General features: G+C 26.8%; 5 protein-coding genes and 1 long non-coding RNA gene across 16 annotated transcripts; 3 read left to right on the top strand and 3 right to left on the bottom strand.

Annotated features, from left to right (window-relative positions):
• The first annotated feature begins 2,279 nt into the window (after positions 1-2,279).
• On the top strand, positions 2,280-4,620 carry LOC100867253 (uncharacterized). 6 transcript variants are annotated; one of them, XM_012490448.3, is made up of 8 exons: positions 2,280-2,572; positions 2,641-2,857; positions 2,933-3,080; positions 3,143-3,257; positions 3,358-3,411; positions 3,522-3,680; positions 3,766-3,890; positions 3,964-4,620. In XM_012490448.3, the coding sequence occupies exons 1-8, from the start codon at positions 2,476-2,478 to the stop codon at positions 4,135-4,137; spliced, it is 1,089 nt and encodes a 362-aa protein (XP_012345902.1). In that variant the 5' UTR covers positions 2,280-2,475; the 3' UTR covers positions 4,138-4,620. The 6 variants fall into 6 exon arrangements, with proteins under 6 accessions (XP_012345902.1, XP_086760644.1, XP_003696771.1 ...); XM_086904518.1 differs by having other exon boundaries at positions 3,340-3,411; XM_003696723.4 differs by having other exon boundaries at positions 2,933-3,086.
• spn-E (tudor domain containing 9 protein spindle E) lies at positions 4,368-10,381 on the bottom strand. 3 transcript variants are annotated; one of them, XM_086904513.1, is made up of 10 exons: positions 10,281-10,381; positions 9,338-9,537; positions 8,988-9,282; positions 8,464-8,921; positions 7,995-8,364; positions 7,753-7,919; positions 6,468-7,661; positions 5,267-6,406; positions 4,868-5,202; positions 4,368-4,780 (listed from the first exon to the last, which is right to left on the bottom strand). In XM_086904513.1, exons 2-10 carry the CDS (start codon positions 9,512-9,514, stop codon positions 4,642-4,644), a joined length of 4,275 nt encoding a protein of 1,424 aa, XP_086760639.1. In that variant the 5' UTR covers positions 9,515-9,537; positions 10,281-10,381; the 3' UTR covers positions 4,368-4,641. The 3 variants fall into 3 exon arrangements, with proteins under 3 accessions (XP_086760639.1, XP_086760638.1, XP_086760640.1); XM_086904512.1 differs by lacking the exon at positions 10,281-10,381 and adding an exon at positions 9,713-9,943; XM_086904514.1 differs by lacking the exon at positions 10,281-10,381 and having other exon boundaries at positions 8,988-9,254; positions 9,338-9,449.
• Positions 9,896-13,811, top strand: twisted (Protein O-mannosyl-transferase 2). Of its 2 annotated transcripts, none has more exons than XM_003696404.4 (14): positions 9,896-10,498; positions 10,620-10,703; positions 10,780-10,864; positions 10,925-11,029; positions 11,102-11,210; positions 11,308-11,576; positions 11,660-11,766; positions 11,895-12,087; positions 12,171-12,374; positions 12,457-12,608; positions 12,689-12,777; positions 12,881-13,029; positions 13,087-13,496; positions 13,580-13,811. In XM_003696404.4, exons 1-14 carry the CDS (start codon positions 10,407-10,409, stop codon positions 13,683-13,685), a joined length of 2,154 nt encoding a protein of 717 aa, XP_003696452.1. In that variant the 5' UTR covers positions 9,896-10,406; the 3' UTR covers positions 13,686-13,811. The 2 variants fall into 2 exon arrangements, with proteins under 2 accessions (XP_003696452.1, XP_012345891.1); XM_012490437.3 differs by having other exon boundaries at positions 10,121-10,498; positions 13,603-13,811.
• Positions 13,516-14,375, bottom strand: LOC116414899 (uncharacterized). Its single transcript, XR_004225450.2, has 2 exons — positions 14,001-14,375; positions 13,516-13,635 (listed from the first exon to the last, which is right to left on the bottom strand). It is a non-coding gene; the product is annotated as an uncharacterized LOC116414899 (long non-coding RNA).
• LOC100867022 (transmembrane protein 8B) lies at positions 14,244-19,639 on the top strand. 3 transcript variants are annotated; one of them, XM_086904515.1, is made up of 7 exons: positions 14,403-14,641; positions 14,707-14,968; positions 15,993-16,243; positions 16,333-16,610; positions 16,708-17,340; positions 17,404-18,256; positions 18,336-19,639. In XM_086904515.1, exons 3-7 carry the CDS (start codon positions 16,065-16,067, stop codon positions 18,496-18,498), a joined length of 2,106 nt encoding a protein of 701 aa, XP_086760641.1. In that variant the 5' UTR covers positions 14,403-14,641; positions 14,707-14,968; positions 15,993-16,064; the 3' UTR covers positions 18,499-19,639. The 3 variants fall into 3 exon arrangements, with proteins under 3 accessions (XP_003696769.1, XP_012345893.1, XP_086760641.1); XM_003696721.4 differs by lacking the exons at positions 14,403-14,641; positions 14,707-14,968 and adding an exon at positions 14,244-14,384; XM_012490439.3 differs by having other exon boundaries at positions 14,384-14,968.
• On the bottom strand, positions 19,592-21,323 carry LOC100865003 (uncharacterized). Its single transcript, XM_086904522.1, has 5 exons — positions 21,047-21,323; positions 20,887-20,966; positions 20,498-20,684; positions 20,294-20,435; positions 19,592-20,184 (listed from the first exon to the last, which is right to left on the bottom strand). The coding sequence occupies exons 1-5, from the start codon at positions 21,224-21,226 to the stop codon at positions 19,781-19,783; spliced, it is 993 nt and encodes a 330-aa protein (XP_086760648.1). The 5' UTR covers positions 21,227-21,323; the 3' UTR covers positions 19,592-19,780.
• Positions 21,324-21,758: the final 435 nt, after the last annotated feature.

Genomic DNA, 21,758 nt, shown 5'->3' with positions numbered 1-21,758 from the left:
GCAGTAAGTGTAAAGTTTTAACAGAGAAAGAATTATTGAAATTAAAATTATACCAAGAATTGTATCAAGAAATCAAAGGAAGACACGAAAATTTAGGAAACTTTTTAATATATTGCAAATATATAATTAACGTATTGTTCTTGTACTTAAATGTTCGTAATCTATTAAATCAAATGCTTTCTGTATTTATATATTTTGTGATGCAAATTATTTATTATAATAACTTGATTAAAAAATTCTTGAAAAATATAAATATCAATTCATATGTAAAATATTTGATGAAAAATTTTTTCTTATCTATCAACCAAAATTATGCAGTAAGTTTATTAAAAAAAAAAAAAACTTTAAGAATGATTATTTATAAATTATAATTACAAAAGAACAAACAATAATAAAATTGTAATAATTGAAGAAAAGTGATGAAAATCGGTAAAAGTAATAGATGTATATAAAAAGAGAATTGTTATTACCTCTATATTGTGTATGTAACACTCCCTTCCTACCTGTGATTTGTAAAATTTACTAGTCAGCTTACTGCATTTATTAATATAAATAAAATATTATAAAAAAATACACATACACATTCACATAATCGCTATGTATAGCTATTTTATTATAATCATCAAACATAAAATAGTTACTCGGAAATATAACAAAATATCATCAAAAAATATCAAATACAAAAGATTCCAATTAAGCAAATTTATCATTATTAAAAATCTATTATTATGTTGATTGTTATATAGCCGAGTACGTATAGCCTTCTTAATATTTAAATGATATCGAAAGATATCGATTATATGTATAAGCATATTTTCGCATTGTAAAATTATATATTCAAATTCAAATATTTAAAATAAAATGTAATAATTCGGAATATTCGCGTTTTAATGAATAATAATTTAAAATGAATTATATATATCTTAATTAAATATACTATTTGTATATATATCATATGTAAATGTTCTAATTTCATTATTTTAGTACTAGTTGCTATTTAAAATCGTATATATTTTTTCATGTTCATTTCTAAAAATTAAAATAATAAATATTATAATAAAAGTGTAAAATAAAATTTCCGCTTATTTATTCATAAAATTTTACTTATATTTTGCTATTACAAAACAGATGAAATAGACTTAACATTTATAGAATTAATATTTATAATTAATGCAATTTGGTGTGTTTTATTTTGAAATATTGAATAATGTAAAAAATTGAAATATTTATGACATGACTTGAGGAATTACATTCAATTATAATTTTAATTACAAATTTAATCATAAAAATTAATAAAATTGACAAATTTTAAAAATAATTCCTTTGTTTTTCATAAATATATTTTTTTATAAATATTTCCATACATTATATGTTATATTGAATTGTATTTATAGATTTTTCGATTGCTAATAATAAACATGATAATATCAATTAGATATCGGAACCATTTTTTGAGCGCATAAAATTTATGTAACAAAACAACGAAATAGATGGAAAAAGAATAAAGACAAGATAAAAATATGGAAATCAGAATTATTTCCAGAATGCTGCAAACGAAACTAATAACAATATATTAGATATAGAAGTCTTTATCAAAATTCTTTTACTAAAACTAAAGTAAAAGAAAGATAAAGAAAAACGATGGTAAGAATTAACCATCAGTGTCATCTTTTGATCAAAATCTTTTTAAAAGTAGATTAAAAATTGAAAATTAACGCTAATTTTTGAATGATTTTAGAAACATGATTTTTTAAAGAATTAATTTTAAAGAAATATTTTTAATATTCAAGAAATAATATTGACAATCAATTCTTATTCTATCTTTATTCATTTTTTACTATATTACTATTTAATCATACCATAGACTAGATATAGGAAACTAGATGTAGTCTCTTATATCTAATCTGTGATCTTACTTATATTAGTTTCATTTTTTCTGAAGATGATCTTAATTCTTATATTTTTATTTATTTCTGTTCTTTTCTTATTTTTTTTCTTCTTATTCATATTTACATTTGACACATCACAGAGAAAAGATTTCAATTAAATATATGGGTTCCATATATTTCAATGTATTCATGTATTTCATGCAGATATTTTGTAACAAAATATTTGTTCTATTTTTTATTTTAAAATTTAGCTTTTAATTTTAATCATTAACGTTGCAATCTTATTCTGATCCAAATCGATAATATTGAGAATGATACTAAAATAGTAAGAAAATCCTAAAAGCATCGAATAAAGAAATGCATTCAATATTAGATTTATTCGTCTGTGATGAAAATTTTTTAAGGTCGGTATTACAGTTGACGTGACGCAAAAACTCATAAGAAATTATATCTATTTTATATTTTGTCTGTGACTAAGTTACTTATATTATTCCTAATAATGTATACAAAAAGTACATCTTGACAATTTTTTATCTTATTTTAATAGAATTGTATTATTTTAAAATCGAGAAAGAATTAATTAACAATGCCAGCAGTAATTGTGGGTCCTCCTCAACGTAGTGAACAAATGTGGCAGGCATTAAAGACTCATATTACAAGAGAAAGACAACGAAAAAAACAAGGTAACCTTTTTTACAGGAAATTTTCATTAAACTTTTGCTATTATTATTTTTTTATTTTAATTATGTAGAACAAGAAGCAGATGCAGAAGAGGAACGCCAAAGAAAAGAAAGAGAACGTCAGCAAAAGCAAGATGTAATGACTTTAGGTGAAACCAGAGAACAAATATCAAATTTAGAAAATGAACTTTCACAATTAAAAGATGAGAAACATCAATTGTTCTTACAATTAAAAAAAGTTTTAAATGAAGATGATAATAGAAGACGACAATTAATTAAAGAAACAAGGTTTATATCATATTTCTTAACAGATATATAATTTAATTTAATAATATATTATAATTAAATATTTTTATTATATAGTGTATGCACTGAAGTTTTAACTGCAGTAGGATATCCTGGAACAGGTCCTAGAGTAGTTCATCCACAATTGTTTCTTCCATTACCAAGAAGCAGTAGTCCTCTTTACAAAGTAGCTGTTGGTGCACCAACACATACTTTATTACCAACTGTAAATGTATGAAAAATTTATTTATTTATAAAAAATTAATTTACTTATAGATTTTTTTTTAGGGACCATTAAAGAGAACACATAGTCCTTCACCACCTCCAACAGCCTCTCCCTACCATACTGGTTATGGATATAAACCAACACCTTCAATACCAAGTTATAATCCTCCACCTTCCAGTAAGTACATAAAAATATAATAGCTATAATTTCGTGTTAAAAGAAATATAAAAAAAAGACAAAAAAAGAATATTAAAAGTAGATATTTGTGCCTGTATAGAATCTGAAGAAGCAGCTAGGAGATCTGGCGATTCCCGAGCTGTTCTCTGGAACAGTGAGTGAATATAAACCTTCTTTAATTTCCATGTTCTTTTTTTAAAAAACCATCAACAATTATTTCTGCATTTCACATTTTTAATTTTGTTATAATATATTTTCTTGCAGAGAACAATCAATATTCTGCCTCCAATTTTTACTCAGCACCTACTGGTCAAAGTGTTTATAGTTATTCTGCACCAACTTCACAACCATCTCGAGAACCTGAACCAACCAAATCTGTATATCTTTCAAGCAATAGAGCAACATTATCAACACACCAAACTGGTATATTAAAGTTTATAATATTTCATTTTAATCTTTTTAAATCATATATATTAATAAGAGATTTGCAATATTTTTTATTTATTAGCTTATGTTACAAGTTTGCATTCATTGGATCATAAAGGTGCCTATGCAGAAGATAAATATTATTTGAGGCCAAGTAGCCATGTTACTGTTCATGGTGGAGCTATTCCAATTCAACAACCTCCACAGGTTTTTTCTTATATTTAAATATTATGATATTCTCATATAACATATAAATACATGATATATAATTCATAAATAGGGTGCAAAAACTGGAGGAATTACATCAGGATATCCAGTAAGAGCACCACAACCTCCACCAGCTCCATATCCTCCACCACCACCAGGTACTTACGTTAGTGCTTCTGGTGCTAATGTTCCTGGACGGTTATTATATACTCAGCCCGGTGCTCGATATCTCCAAAGAGAAGTTTAGAATATTAATTCACGAGTGCTTGAATTAAGGTACTTGTTCATATTGTGTATACGCTTTATAGTCACCATATGATAACATTGGATAATATTTAAATTGGATAATATTTATCAATATCGTAAAAAAAATTGTAAAAAGGATGTATTTTATATGCCATTATTTAGACGCCATATTGCATATAAGATATATAAATACAAGATCTGTAGATATGTTTTGAATAATAGATAAAGCACTTTTATTTGTATATATATTTTATTTTATATTAAAGATTTTTTTACATAATGCAATGAAAAATATGTAGTTACATAAAAAAACAAATAGCAATAATTTTGTAAAGTTATAAAAAAATAAAATCATTATGCTTCTTAAAGATAGGATTGAAATAAAAATATGTTATATTGTTAAAATAGAATAACAAATTATCGACGAAATATTAACATATGTAACAAATAATGTTTTACATAAAATAAAATTGATAGAACTATATATTTTCTATCTTGTTATAACTTAAAGTTTAATTCCTAATATTTCTTCATTTTGTCTGTGTCTCATTGTATACAAATGACTGCGAAGATCAAATATATCGGTTAACGTAAGATTACACAATTTACAAAGAATATTTGTATTTTCAGGTTTTTTTGGATCCCTATATATTAACAAAATATTAGTAAAAAAAATGAAATAATTGAAATAAATTAATAATACTTAATAAATTTTTTAGTAATTTACTTACTCAGTTGCTAATATTCGTAATTTTTTTACATGTTCTGTAATTTCTTGTAATTCATTTTCATCTTCCAATTCTAATGCATTATGCAATTTATATATACTATTTGTAATCATGGATGGCTTATTAGGATGAAGTAATAAACTTTCATTATATAAACCCCACTTATCAAAATTATTAATAAATTCAATAGTGCGAATTTTTCTTTCTTTATCAATTAATTTCAACAATGCATCTTTTATTCTATTTTGACAAATAATAACTTCTTCCATGTTATTTCTGCTTTCAAATTGATAAGAAACTTGCATTCCAATATTCATCCAATGACGCAGTCTATTTATCTGTTATAAATGAGAAAAATAAATATATTGCAGCCAAAAAAAATTTTATCAACAATATACTTACAAATTGCAAATCATCTATAGTAATTTCAGCATCAAAATGAAGTTCTAGATCATGTTCTGGAAAAATACTTTTTTTAGTAAGAGGATCAAAACCCAATCCACATAATGCGCCAATATAATAGCTTCCAAAATTATTGCGTCGTAATTCCATATATGGTGTAAAAATTAATATAATTAAAGCAGTTAATCCAGGAAGACGTGGCATTAATGTTGTATTATATAATGTTAAATGATGCCCAGATATATTTTGTGAAACAGATCCTGCTACTAAAAGTCGTACAGAAGAATCTTCAAGTTCAGTATCTAAGAGAACAGAATTCACCGAACTGGGAGCTATTTTTACATTTTTATCCCTTCCAGCCATAATAAGATGACTTAATTCAATTTCTAATGGTGAAAACGGTCCCCGTAAAGTTACCGTTGTATTGCATTCATTATCTGCAGGTGGATCTGGATAGATATCAGGCATATAATCTTGATTATATTGTAACATTTCATAATGATAACATTGCTCGTCTGATAATTCTGATTGTTGTAATCTTAAATTATGATTAAAGCGTGAAAAATAATCTTCTTCTTTTTTTATTGCCAATCTTTTTTCAACAAGATTATGATTTATATTAATTTCTTCTTCTCCGTTTTTGTGAATTAATTCTATTGTAACAACGCTATTGACAATAGAATAAATTTCACCAAAAAGTAAACCAGATTTATTAATTAATGTCCAAAATAAATCAAATGCAGCTTGTGACCAATCGTCATTAAAACTATGTGCTATAGATGGTCGAATTTTTGCTAATTTGCATTCAAAAGCCAATGCAGGAATATTAGAAATATCGTTATTACATTCTAGATATTTCAAATCACATAATCGACATTCGCTTGAATAACCATAATCCATAAAGAAAACTTGTACTAATATCTCTGGTATTAATGATCTATGGCCTTTCACTATTGCTCGAAAATATGTTTTGAAATTATTTTCTTCGTATGGTGCAATTACTAACGTACCAGTTTCTGGAGCTACTTTAAATGTTTTGAATTGATCTTTCATTTTTTCAATAGTTGATTCTATTTTTTTCAATCTTTCTCTAGTTACAGGATTACGTATTTGAACCCAGAAACGACCTGGATTTTTAACCTGAAAATTTAAATTTATTAAGATTATTATCATAATTTATAACTTCATTAGATATACGTACATTTTGTATTGTTAAAGGAATACGCGTTACTCGTAAGCTAGGTAATTCGGATTTAATTTTATCTTTTATTATATTTTCAGGAGTAAGAAAAAATGACTTTCTATTCAAATTCATTTCATCTGCTCGTTGAATAGCTATAGATTCAGTTAAAATCGGTATTTCTATAGGAATATTACATTGTCTCATTCTGACTGCTTTATAAACAGAAGGACATATTTTTCTTGATGTATAATTATATTCTTTTTCAGATATTTCTTTAGAAAATTGTATATAAACACGCGAAGAATTATCAAAAGATACATTTATTTTTCCAATAGAAGTTGTTAAATGCTCTTTAAAAATATCTTGAAATCTTCGAGCATACAAAAGTCCAGGTTGTCTCATAGGCCATCCTTGTAAATATACAGTCTTTGATGGATCTAAACCTCCTAACAATTTCACTCCAGCATGTTCATTAAATTGATTTTCTGATATTGGTATGCTTCTAACAAAATAATTTGGATAAAATGCACCAGCAATTGCAATTTTTAAAACAAATGGTCGTTCATCTTCTTTCCATACAACTTTATTAACTCCAGCACTTTCTTGTATACCTAATTTTTCTAATCTATTAGTTAATTCTGTTACCATAGCTTTAACTTCACGTAACACTCTAATCTGTACAAAATTCCTCAGTGCCCATGCTTTTTCTTCAATATCGTTATTGAGTCGACGATTAGCTTTTTCAGTAATCCATACTTTATATACATTCATAAAAGCAACACAATCACTGCAAGAATTGGCTGCCCAACTAAGTCTAATGTTATAGGCTAACATTTTTTGTTGAAATGGATTACTAAACATATCTTTAACAGATAGACTAGCTGCAATAATGATTGTATCTTTTAAGACACTAAATACATGTCCTAACATTATTAATTTCGATAGATGAATATCCAGAGGTAAATTAGCCATAACTCGACCAAGATCTGTTAGTTCTCCATCAAGAGGTTGTATTTCACTGCCTTTATTTAATAATGCTCCTGCTTCCTTTAATAATAATATTGTTCTTTCCAAATTTCCAAGATTAGGTGGATCAAGAGAAAGCGCCAAAATAGCTTTAGGTTCACCCATGTCTAATAATTTTGACTTGAGAATTACATTTTCTAATGGAGATCGTAATATTTCGGGTGATACTTCTTGAGGTAGAACACTCTGTAATTTTGAATTTTTATTTTATTTTAACAATTTTTAAATTATTAAATAAAGCTACTTAAATTACTTTTAAATTATTAATAGAAATTACCTCATAAAATGCTCGTGGCACTAATCGATATACCCTACCATCCATTACTCGACCAGTACGACCTGCCCTTTGTTCACAATTTACCTTACTTGCCCATTTTAATTCTAAACATTGAAAATTTGTTTGTGGATCCGTAACAAGTTGTCTTATTAAACAGAAGTCAATTACTAAAAAGAATATAAAATTAAATATTGTTTTATACAAAATCTTTTATATGTCTTATTATAATTAAATAAACAAACCATATTTTACGTCAGGAACAGTAACACTACTTTCGGCAATATTTGTAGATAAAATAATGCGACGATAACCATGAGGTGGTTTTTGAAAAATCCGCTGTTGTTCTTCGTTTGTAATTGACGAATGTAAAATTACTATATCCCATTTAGCTTGTTCATGTTTTGGTAAAGATAACAAATTATTCATTTCTTCAATTTCATTAATTCCTGGTAAAAATACAAGAATCACATGTCTTTCATAAACATTTGTTTCTGGATCATAATTTGCATCATCAGCTTTCATATCTACATCATCAAGAATTTTTATAAGATTAACACAGAAATCTATCATTTTTTTTGTAATATTTGGTTTAGTAGCATTAATTTCAGGTATCTATAATAAAATGAAAAATATAATATAATAAATATATTACATTTAAATAAATCAAATATTATTTTATTTTGAATTATTTTAGCAATATAAAACATTTACCGGTCCTAATACAGTCATCTGACAAAGATAATAAATACCAACATTAAACAAAGTTTTTTTTGGAATATCAATAATAGGTGCAGGAACAAGTTTATTTCCCACAGGAGAAGAAAAATATTTAGCAAATTTTTCTACTTCAAATGTAGCAGACATTAAAATAACTTTTACTGAACGTGAATTTGTATGTAAAAGTTTTCGAACAACAAGAAGAAGGAAATCCATATCTTGATCTCTTTCATGAACTTCATCTAATATGACATGTGTATATTCCAACATATTTTTGCTATTAATTAATTTATGTAAGAGAACTCCAGTAGTGCAATATGTCAAACGTGTATCTCTGGAGGTATGATTTATTAGACCTACTTGATAACCAACAAGAGTACCTACTGGCCAATCTCTTTCTTTACTGACACGTTTTGCAATGCTTATAGCAGCAATTCTTCTAGGCTGTGTAACTATAAAAATATAAAAAATTTTATTTAAAATAAATTAAATATTATTTCAAAATAAAATAAAATTACCTATGATATTGCAATGAAGTTTTTTTTTATAACAGGAATCTAAAATAAATTGAGGTACTTGTGTAGTTTTACCACAACCAGTTGGTCCTTGAATTACTACAACTGAATTAGTTTCAATCATAGATACTATTTGATCTCTTTTAGAAGTAACTACTAAATTAGGTTTTGTATGATAAACAAATTGATATGTTTTGTAAATATTCATTGTTTCTTCATTTTGTATATTTTGTGTAGCATCTGTCCCTTGTGATACATCATCAAAATTTCCTTTATTTGCATTATAATAATTTGCAGTCTAAAAATATTATGAATAAATAAGATACTAAATAATGCTTAAATAAATTACATACCTGTAAAAGTTTATTTTCTTCTTTTTGTACATATTCTGCTATATAATCTGTTCCTTTTTCTTTATGTGTAGTTGTATTTAATTTTTGTACATCTAATAAAGACTTATCGAGTAATCGTTTTCGGCTTGATGGACCAGGTAATATTATTTTTTGATTATACATGTTCAATACATCCATTTTATATTAAAGATATTCAAGACCTGTATTAAAATAGTTTTATAAAATATATTGGAATACATTTTATAAAATATATACATATTTGTATATAATTTTATATAATGATATTATTTTTATTTATTAAAATATTTATTTACATATGTACAATAATCAATGATTTGAGTTAAAATAATCTACTTAAATAAATATAATTTATACCAAAGACAATGAATCGTTTTAGTTAGTCAAAATATTCATCAATAATTGAAATATTTAAAATATTTCTATAACCTTTATCTATTAATAATTAAAAATAAATGAATTTTATATAACTTTGAAATATATTCAATTTTTTAATTTAAAAAAATCAATAATAAAATGAAATAATGAAGATCCATTTTTATAATCCTACTTCTCTACAAAACATAGCGGTACTTTTAAGGTGTTCTTAAAGAAAATAAAAATTTTAAAATAAAATAAATTTACATTGAAATAAATAATTTAACTATTCTAAATTTTCAAAATTTTTTGTAATTGAATATTATATATAAAACTAATTTAAATTATTATACAAACGAAAAATACAGTATGCATTTTTATTTTGTTAGCATACATTTGAATTCATATACACTATATACATTATGTATATAGTAAGATACATGTATCAAAATCTAAACATTATTGACTGTATAATAATATTATATTATAATAATTATTATATTCAATAAACTTTCTATGTATTTATTTCATTTGCATTCAATGTTATTTTAACTTTATTTATACATACTTGCCAATCTATTCAAAATTGATCTAAGTAAAGCGAAGAATAGTTGTTAACTCCCGAAATTCAATTTACCTCTCTGAATCACATTCGTGGCTTCTATGAACTATTATAATAATTAATAATAGTAACATGAAGAATATAAGTAATTCTGAATGTACACACAAAATAAAAAATTTACATAAGATATCTAAAGTTACAGAAAAAAGGGAAACAACCGATTTGTACGTAGCTTTATATTCTAATTTGTTTTGAATTTTTAAACATTTTTCTTTATATTCTAATTTGTTTTGAATTTTTTAAATTGTTTTTTTTTTTTTATATATTTTCATAATATAATCATAGGAATTGGTGGCTTTTATTTGGAATTATTATAATACTCACAGCAGGAACAAGATTTTATAAAGTTACAGAACCACAACATGTTTGGTAAGTTATTTGTAAAGAAATATTGTTACATTAAATTTATATTTAATAAAATTTATATAAATATTGAATATTTTAGTTGGGATGAGACTCATTTTGGTAAAATGGGAAGTTGGTATATAAATAGAACATTTTTTTTTGATGTTCATCCACCTCTTGGAAAGGTAAATTTTATATACATAAATTGTTTTGTTATATATATATTATAAAATATTATATTTTAGATGTTAATAGCATTATCTGGATATGTAACTGGATATGATGGAACATTTCCCTTTGAAAAACCAGGAGATAAATTTGAAAATGTTAAATATGTTGGTATGAGAATTGTAAGTATTCATTATATAAAGATTATAAACATAAAATATTTAATAATAAAATAAATATATTCCATGTTTCAGTTTTGTACATTTTTAGGTGCAACTATAGTTCCTTTATCATATCTCATTATATGGGATTTAACAAAATCTATTCAAGCAGCAACATTTTCTGCATTATTTATATTGTTTGGTATGCATTGTATTTATATATGCTATTGTGTTTATTTAATATATATAATGTATAATAAGTAAAATAAGTATATTGTTTCATAATTTATATATTTTAGATGTGGGGTTATTGACATTAAATCAATATATTTTATTGGATCCTATATTATTATGTTTTATGATGTGTGCAATTTGGGGCATGACTCGTGTAGGTTCTCTTTATAATGAACCATTTACATGGAAATGGTGGAGTTGGTTATTATTCACAGGAATTTCTCTTGCTTGTACAATTAGTGTAAAGTTTGTTGGTTTGTTTGTTGTTTTGTTAGTTGGATTTAACACTGCTTTTGAATTATGGAGAGAATTAGGAGATCTCACAAAACCTATAGTAAGTTATATAAATTTAATATTTTATAAATATATATTTAATCATCAAAAGATTATTTTAATTTATTTATTCAATTTTTACAGATAAATGTAGGAAAACATTTATTAGCACGATGTATTTGTTTAATTTTTATACCAATATTTTTGTACATGTTATTCTTTTATATTCATCTTACTGTTTTAAATAAAAGGTAAAAATTTTCTTTATTATATATATATACAAATTTTTAATAAAATAATATAATAATATTAATATATATAAATATATAATATAAATATAATATAAATAATGAATATAATTTGAAATATTTAATTATAGTGGAAGTGGAGATGGATTTTATAGTTCTGAATTTCAGTCATTATTAGAAGGAAATTCCTTGTATAATGCAACAATGCCACGACAATTAGCATATGGAGCTACGATTACTTTAAAAAACCATAGAACTGGTGGGGGATATTTACATTCTCATTGGCATCTTTATCCAGAAGGCATTGGAGCTAGACAACAACAAGTATTAATCTTATTGTATTATATAATTATATATTTCTAGTATATTTTTTCTTTTTCTTTTCTTTTTAATATGTTTTTTATCAGATTACGACTTACTCGCATAAAGATGATAATAATTTGTGGCTTATAAAAATGTTTGATACTGACGATATACCGTCGGAACCAATATTAGTAAAGCACGGCGATCTTATACGCTTAGAACATGTTATTACTCATCGAAATTTGCATTCACATAAAGAGATTGCACCTATTTCTAAAAAACATTATCAAGTTACAGGATATGGTGAAGTAATTATTTTTTATAATAATTTAATTTATATTAATTTTTTATTTATAATAATTTAAAAATGACATATCTTTATTTTTATAGAATGGTACTGGTGATGCTAATGATGTATGGAAAGTTTTAATAGCAAATGGTAAAGATGGTGACATAGTCGAAACGGTAACGAGTAAACTAAAATTTGTGCACTATCTATACCACTGTGTTTTAACATGCAGTGGTAAAACATTACCAAAATGGTTAGTTACAAGATTTAATATATTTTCAAGTAATAAAATTGGAAAAAAATTTTACATATGCAAAAATTATAATTTTTTAGGGCTTATAGTCAACAAGAAGTTTCATGTAATCCAAATATGAGAGACAAAAATGCATTATGGAATATTGAAGATAATAATTATGCAAAATGTTAGTATATTCAATATTATTACAATAAATATTAAATAATTAAATATATAATATTTAATAGCATATAGCATTTTACCAATGTTTTTAATAATGATTTTTACAGTACCAAATGTCAGCTTTCAAGTATATGCACCTAGATTTTTAGATAGGTTTTTGGAATCACATGCAGTAATGTTACAAGGAAATTCTGATTTGAAAGTTAAAGAAGGAGAAGTATCATCACGTCCTTGGCAGTGGCCTATTAATTATAGAGTAGGTTATATAATTATAAAAAAATAAGAAAATATAATTAAATAGTAAATTTTTCAGGGTCAATTTTTTTCTGGTAATAGTTTAAGAATATATTTACTTGGAAATCCTATTATTTGGTGGGGCAATATTATATTTTTAATACTTTTTATTATATTATACATTGATGCTTGCATAAGGCAACAACGTGGTTGTATAGAAAGTTCTGCTATCCTTGAACAAAGAAATAAAATATTAAATGCAGGAAAATGGCTTTTTATTGGTTGGATATTGCATTATGCACCATTTTGGGCAATGACTAGAGTTTTATATTTTCATCATTACTTCCCAGCTCTATTATATAGTTCAATGTTAAGTGGAACAACTTTAAATTATATTCTTGAAAGTTTAATTATTTTATTTCCAAACAAACTTGGATATGTTATATATCATACAATAATGGCTATTGTTATTTCAAGTATTATATATAGGTAAATATAAAAAATGCAATTAAGTAATGAATATATAATGAATATATATATATATATTTATTAATTAATTTATTTATTTACAGTTTTTATTTGTTTTCTCCATTAGCTTATGGTATGATTGGTCCTTCTTCATTAGATCCTGAAAGTCCAATGCATTCTTTAAGATGGATGGATACTTGGGAATTTTAATGAAAATTATTCTCCTATTTTAAATTCATAAAAAAAAATATAAATATATTTATTTATAAAAATTATTAAAATTTAAACATATATATCATTAAATTTTTATATAAATATAAAAGATATTTTACAAAATTGTGCCAATTTTTATTCTTAATTACAAAAACCATATGATTTATTTTTCATAAATATAATATTTTTTCATAGTTTTATTTATGAAAAAAATAACTATAAAATTATACAATAACAACAAATTTCATAAAGAAAAGAGATTATGAGAAATTATACAATGAGAGATAAAAATAACATTATACAAAAACCTACGATACTGATCACGTTAAAAAGTTTCGAGTGAGCGTAGCTGCTCAGCTGATCGACCCACGTGTTGGAGTTGCGCCTCGACAACGCGACACAGTCTCAATTGTCTATTAACCGCCCGATCAAAAAGAAATCTCGAATCATTGTGAATCTTTTTTTAACTTTTAAGTTTAGTTAATCCAATCAGTTATAGACATCGATTTATTTAATATATCGAGTCTTCATTTACACCAAATCTCTCTATTATTAGTGCACTTAACCGGTGAATAATAGCACGAATTTTTAACGATCAATAAACAACTCCCGGGGATTTTTAGTCTGTCGAGCGACTACGAACGCACTCTCACGTGAATAGTTGTCAAAGTGACCACGTGTTCTTATGAATTTCCGGTACGTATTCTCGCGCCTATATGTACGTACAAAATCGCATGATTATTATTATCGATGATCGGTCTATAGAAAGATATACCAAGACTAGTGAGGTTTTTGCTTGGATTACTAGAGTGTTATTTCTTCCTAGAAACACAAATTAAACTGTGTATGAGTTTGAAAATTTTAGTAAAAAATTGTAACAGTGTATATTAATAATATGTATTAAATTTGATCGACAATCACATACTTGATTAGTCGCCATTCTTTTAACATCGGTAAAACTATTTAATTAACAATAATAAAATTCATAGAATTATCAATAATTCGCGCGCTAATTTAGATTGGTTGAGAAACTTGTTTGACGATGAAGATTTAAAATGACTATTGTTTAAAGACACTTGTTGCTATACCGAGCAAAGATAATCGGAACAGTTAACTTTATTTGTCATAGTTATCAAGCAATATCGTTTAAAAAACCTAATCTTCGATTGCATGTGAAGCATAGAACATTATGAACATGTGTAACAACGTTAATCGGATATCAATGTGTATATATATTAATACGAAGATACAAATTGCCACGTTGCTCTCACATTAACAAGGTATTTAAATTAATCAAGTATAAATCAATTAAATGTATATTAAGTTCATGATAATTAATTTTATCGTTTCATTTTTTTAAATGAGTACTTAGCATTTTTTATATATTATTCTAAAAAATATTTGTTTAAATGTTAAATAACTTTAATTGAAATATAATTATATTATATATTATGTATTAAATTATACATGCGAAATCGGACATTAATTAATGTGTTAGCTGATAACTGTATAGATTACAAAAATGAGCTCGCAAACAAAACATCAATTAACTATTAAACTTCAATTGATTAGTATTATAGGAAATCAATTTTTTATGCATAATTTAATGCATAATGCTTGGATAATTTATTTCAAGAGAACTTATAGAACTCGAAGAATTATTTTTCTCTTGTTTTTCAATTTTTATTTATAATCAATTAATTTGTAGATCATCAGATAACTTTTATATTTTTTCCTCGTTATTACAATCTTATTATTTGAAATCATTTTTTTAATTATTAAATAAAATTTTCTTTTGATTAATTATAAATTTAATTTAATTTAAATCCTTAAATTATCATTATTTTATTTCTTAATTTTTATTGAACTCGAATTGAAGTATCTATATTTACGATTTCGAACAAATAACAATCCAATATTCCATATCGCGAAGAAATTAAACTATCATGTTTTGCAAACGCAGGAAACGCGGGAATTGGTAAATTTGACCTATTTACTTGATCGTATATATCGCGCGAATCTTCGTTAGAACTTAAAACGAAAAAATCTACTGCGAAGGTGTAACTCCTATTATATCATTTCCTTCTTAAGAATTATCATAAATTGGAATATTTCCTCATTTATGTTGCAAAATTACATGGTAATCTTAAATAATAGCACACAATTTAAAATGATTATATCATGACTCGAATTTTTTAAATTTCGAATTGATCTCACAATAAAAAGCAAAAAATTTTTTTATTTATTAAATAAAAGAAAAAGAAGATCAAAGATATATTTTATAAATATATTTTATCTGTGTAGATTGTTAAAACACATCTTCTCCGATTAGTCGTAGAAGTAGTTTGTTATGTGGCGAATCGTAGGATCTATAATATGCGAGACGTACTAGTCATTTCATTGGCATGGATTTTCGTGATAGAACAAGGTCTGTGCGGCAAACTCGAGCGAGTTGCTCATCGACCCAACAATGTTCTCGACGATTATTATGCCTATCGTCACATCTCTATTATCCACTTCAACGTTCCGGATTGCACGGTCGCTGCAAAATTCAAGTAAACTTTGATTGAAATTGAATATAAAAAAAATTCAATTCCTTTATTTTTATTGTAAAAAATAAATAAGTATAATTCATGTATCTTAGGTTCACTGTAAAAGAAGAAAAAATTGGTGGAATAGGTGGATGTTCGGCTCGAAATGTCTCTATATTTTTGAAATCTGGCAGTCTACCATTCGTACGACCTGATGGATCGAAGATAGCAGCAAAACTTATGAAAGAAAGACGTCGATATTATTCTCTAGATATGGAAAGTAATGGATATAATGATTCGATAAGAATCGATGCACCTTCACCGGGCGATTGGTATGCCATTGCGTTTCGATCTTGGAGCGATCCTGATAATGGAAAGATTACGCAACAAGGTTAATTACCAAATTGATAAATAAATTACAAATAAAGAAGAGTTGATGTTAATGAAGTAATAATATATACTGTATATATTATTACATATTTTTATAGGACTTGGAGCATCGTGTGATACTATATTGGATGCAGAATTACTATTAGAATCTGCTTCTATAGTTTCGTCTATGGATCCAAAATGGAAATATGAGGTGCATATGAATGAAAGCATGGATTCGGCTGTAATACAATTATTAATTCCCGATGAATTCGTGGAGTCTAATTTATTATTTACATCAAGTTGCGGCGAAGAATGCATGATCGCGGTTTACGTGACCGCGGAAGATTATTTGACAGGAATGATATTGAATACTACAAATGGCACTGTATTCTTTAAGCCTTATTCAGATGCGTTTCATTATGTAACTCTTCGTTTGCTTTCTGGAAACTCTTCGAATGTATCCTTGCAGTTATTCGATAATTCGTCTACTTATGACTTGGATCAAGTGAAGTTGGTGGATTTAATGAGGAAATCCTTACCTGATTTTTTTCTCTTTGATTATGAACATCTGCAAGGAAACAGTATAAAACCATCAGCCTTTAATTTAACTTCAAATACTTTATCCGTCCTTAGCTTCGAAATCGGTAGAGTATATGATGTTGGTGGTACATTAACTATAGGATTGAAAATAGTTGACGTGAAAGATAAAGAAAAAAAGAATATTATTGTGATCGCTTGCATTTCATTAGGTGAGCAATTGAAAATTAAATGAAAAAGAAATTCTATTATTCAAGTAATTCCTGTTCTATTAGGTTATTATTCGAATATCACTGCCGGTGGAAGTTGTACACGTATGGAAAATACAACAATCGCGGACATTTATGTGAATTCCACGGAGCCAGCTACTCTTCACATTCCATTTCCAGAACCAGGAATCTGGCATATAAGTTTGAAAGCATTTTGTGTAGAGGAAAATTGCCGTTGTATCGGAACTTGTCTGAATAATACTATATGTGAAGACTGTGATTGCATGAATCCCTGTGATGCCAGAGTAGAGAGTCGTATTTCTTCATTACCTTGCATCGAAGGTCGCTGCAATTCTCGCGGGAAATGTATGCATTATATGAGTGGTGGTTTTGTATTTGCCGCATGCCATTGTTCAGGTGCTTACCGAGGTTTTGATTGTGCGGATGACACTTATGTACTCAGCAATAGCGACATAATAGTCCGAGTATTAATGTTAACATGCAGCAATCTGGCTTTCATTGCTTCTGTTTACGTGGCAGTACGTCGACAATATTTCACAGAAGCTATAGTTTACGCTGCTGTGTTATTCTTTTCAACATTTTATCATGCCTGTGAAGCTGGAGAGGACGTATACAGCGTATGCATTATGAGACTGAGTGTGTTGCAATTCTGCGACTTCTTCAATGCTCTTTTATCTATTTGGATAACATTAGTAGCAATGGCTTCGTTCGGACCGAAACTTACTGCTTTTTGTCAAATAACTGGAGCTGTTATACTCGCTATGAGTGCTGAAATGGATCGTACAGCCCTCTGGGTATTTCTTCTGCCAGCCATAACGGGTTCTGCATTGATTGGTTTTTCTTGGGGTATAAGATGCAAGAGAAGAGGTACGATTCGTTATCCATCACGTCCTTATAGGTAAGCTATTTTTCTTTAGGAATTCATAAATGCCAATATTATTTGTATTATATAAAGTGAAATTTATTTATATTCACAGAAACATTTATTTTCCGGCTGGTCTTCTATTAGTTTCCGTCGGCCTCATTTGTTACGCATTTCTGCAGACAAGAAGTAATTACTATATTGTGCACAGTTTGTGGCACGTGTGTGTCGCTATAGGAGCTATACTCCTTCTACCAAAGCGAAAGTACATGAAATAATTGTTCTTCTGTAAAATGAAAGTTATTGAAAAGTTATATTGTATTATATTGAAAAAAAAAACTTGTTGCCAATTTAATGAAAAAAAAAAAAGGTACAAAAATATTTCTAGCAATTAACGGTGCTCATACGGTACATCGAACAATATTACAATTACCAAAGATTTTATTCTTATAAAAATTAAATAATGTTTATAAAATAGTTGTTCTCTATCTAAATGCATATTATTAAGTAATATGAATTTTATTACATTATTCATTAATTGCTCTGATGTTGTCTATCATTTGTATAATTATCTTAAGATAGAATCGCTCGAATGGCATTATGCTTGATTGCTTGTTTATTAAATTTATTAATATTAGTTAAATTATATTGCTTAATAATGCGTTCAACAAAAGTTTTCGCTAAGGACCAAAGAATTTCTAGGATAAGCATAGATAATTACACGTATAAAATATAATAAAGAATGTTCAATATTTTTTTGTAAAAATAAGATTACAATTTATTAATCTAAATGTATCACAATACTTTATAATCTATCATTGATTATGAATTCCTCAAGAAGTATTTTGAAGTTTAAATTCTAATATCGTTTGTTTAGTATTTGACATTTATTTTTATCGATGTTAATCTTGTAAAATTTTGTTTCATTTCTCTTAGGAATCAAAACCTCGCACGCGATTCATACATTAATAGAAATGATTATATATTTATATACATTGTAAAAGAAATTATTATATCTATATTGAATGATCAGAACAATGTATATAACAAACATTGTGTTCATATTAAAAGATAAATCGTTATACCATTTAACTCTATACGGTCTTATTTGCCTTACTTAAAGATTGTATAAAGAACACGTGTCTCTATTAGGAAAGTTGTAGTCACGTTACACGCTAAAGCGCGCGAACCAACGATTCCATCATTTTACCTGGAAACAATTTCACTTTTCACTTCATACATACAAGATCAAATAAATGTGAAAGGAAATCGTTACTATTTGTCCTTTTTAATCTATTAAAAATTGCCTGTAATTATTATTTTACTTGTATTACTTACATAAGATATAAATTTCTCGATGGGAAATTGATATTTGTGATAAATCTATAAATTATTTAATAAAATGGAACTATATAAAAACATTTTTATATAATATCTTTTGTAATATAGCATTAATTTTCATTATCATTCTATTCGTTTAAAAAGATACGAGAATTCATTATATTTTAATCGAATCAGAATATTCACTTATGTCATCAAAATCTTTGACCTCTGACATTATTATAAACTCCCAGTTCCTGTAGGCGTGGAATTTCCTGTGTTAATTGCGGCGATTGCGGTAATTACGTTTGATAAAAGGGATAACATAGTTTCCATGGAGAATCCGCAATGAGGATAAATTCGCGAACAGTTTCGACCAGCTCTCCCTGCTTCCACTGCCTCCTGTATCGCGGTTCCCTCCATAGTTGTACGGAAAATTTGATTCGTCGTAATCGTATCAACCACATGGTCGAAGGACGAAATCTTTTCATCGTTATTTAATTTATTAGCCTCTTTAACAGATGAAGAAGCTTGTTGCGAATAAGTACACACGATTCGTTGCATACAGGATGTTGTATCGATACCATGATGGGCCAGGACATCGTCCATTTTTGTCATCATTTGAGTGAAGCCGCTTTCTTCGCCTAAAATAAATATATTTTGTTAGAAAATTGATAAAATGATAAAAATTTTGATTCTATATCAATGCAGAATTAATCACTAATTATTAAAATGAAATTTAAAGTAACTTACTTCTTGCATAATGACCATAAGTACCAGAAAGGACATAAAGCAGTTTAGGAATAATGAGGATGGAACCTATTCCTATAATAGCGCCCAAGAACAATCCTCCCAAATCTATTTTTGCCGGAGCATATGTTGATATTCCGTAACCCTGCATCAATTTCTACAATTACTTAATTATTGTTTAAAAAAACGAGAAGGAAAATGACTTACGCTTCCTGTGCTACCAAGATTTGTGAAACTGAATCGAGGCTCTTGACTGCGATCCGTGATATCGTTACTGTCCATGTCATTCCGTTTCGCTGAAGTCTCATTGCGAAGCTCTGCTTGAGAAGGCATAGCAAGTTGATCCTGGGACTTTGCACTTTTATCCATATAAATCATGGAACTCGGTATAAATCTGTTTACAATTTATTTCGCTTAAAGAAAGAGACTTTTACTTATAAATAGAGGACTTATTACTTAAAATTTAGAGAGATAAATAAAATAGAGAGCTCATTATTTAGAAAAAAAAAATAAAAAAATAAAAAAAAATCAATTGTATCTTATAAATAAAAATGTTATTTTTACAATCACTAATCAGATCTGGAAAAGAATCTTACCCTCCATCATCAAATTTCGGACTGCTTCTAACAATTGCCATTGAACAAAATAAGATGAGATTTTGAAGATTAAATAGCATCTATGAAAATAAAATTTGAAAAAAAAAACATTAAGAACATTTATTTTTTTATGATTTTATCTCCTTTGAAAGAAACATACCTTCGTAGAAATTAGAATTATCAAAGGAGAGCAATTCTTGAGGGCGTATCGTAATGTTTCGTTTTGAAGAAACTGAAGAATATTAACATTGTTCGTAGCATATATAGCCATGCACCTACTCCGAATCGTCACGACATGACAAACCATGGACATAATTGGAACCGGTGGTTTCGCTTTCATTGTTAGATTTCCATAGGACACTCTTACGGTCCGTGACTTGCTCGTCTCTTCTGAAAAAGCAGCAGGACGTTAAACTGTCGCTGTGAATCACTTGCGACGGACGTTATTGTCTGAGCCCGAAATAATTTATCTTTCGCAAGATCGATAAGGATCTTTTAACGTATTTTTGTTTACTTTTTTCTAGATTCATAATTTTTAGATTTCTTGAAAAACGACCACACGACATTATTGTTATGAAAAAAAAAAAGGACAAGATATTATACAATATGTTATCGTTCTAATTTTTGTGATATTTGCAATATATATTTAAATTTCAATAATAAAAAAAAGAATATCTTTTGATATTTTGTTTATTAAAAATCGCAGAAACTTCGGGAAATTGGGATATCATATGTCAGTCTCGCGGCTATGCATTCGTCGTCCATTTGATTTTGAGACAAGGAATTCGTTCTGCACGTTGCTCTGGAAAATTCACGAAAGTTGTATGCATACACTAACAAACCTCACATATGAATGCACACATAAATTAAAA

This window comes from Apis florea, unplaced genomic scaffold (genome assembly GCF_048593485.1).
Source record: "Apis florea isolate Af1SG1 unplaced genomic scaffold, ASM4859348v1 contig_2350_pilon, whole genome shotgun sequence".
NCBI lineage: Eukaryota > Metazoa > Arthropoda > Insecta > Hymenoptera > Apidae > Apis > Apis florea.
The sequence above is the reverse complement of the archived record's forward strand: the minus strand, read 5'-3'. Positions and strand labels throughout refer to the sequence as shown.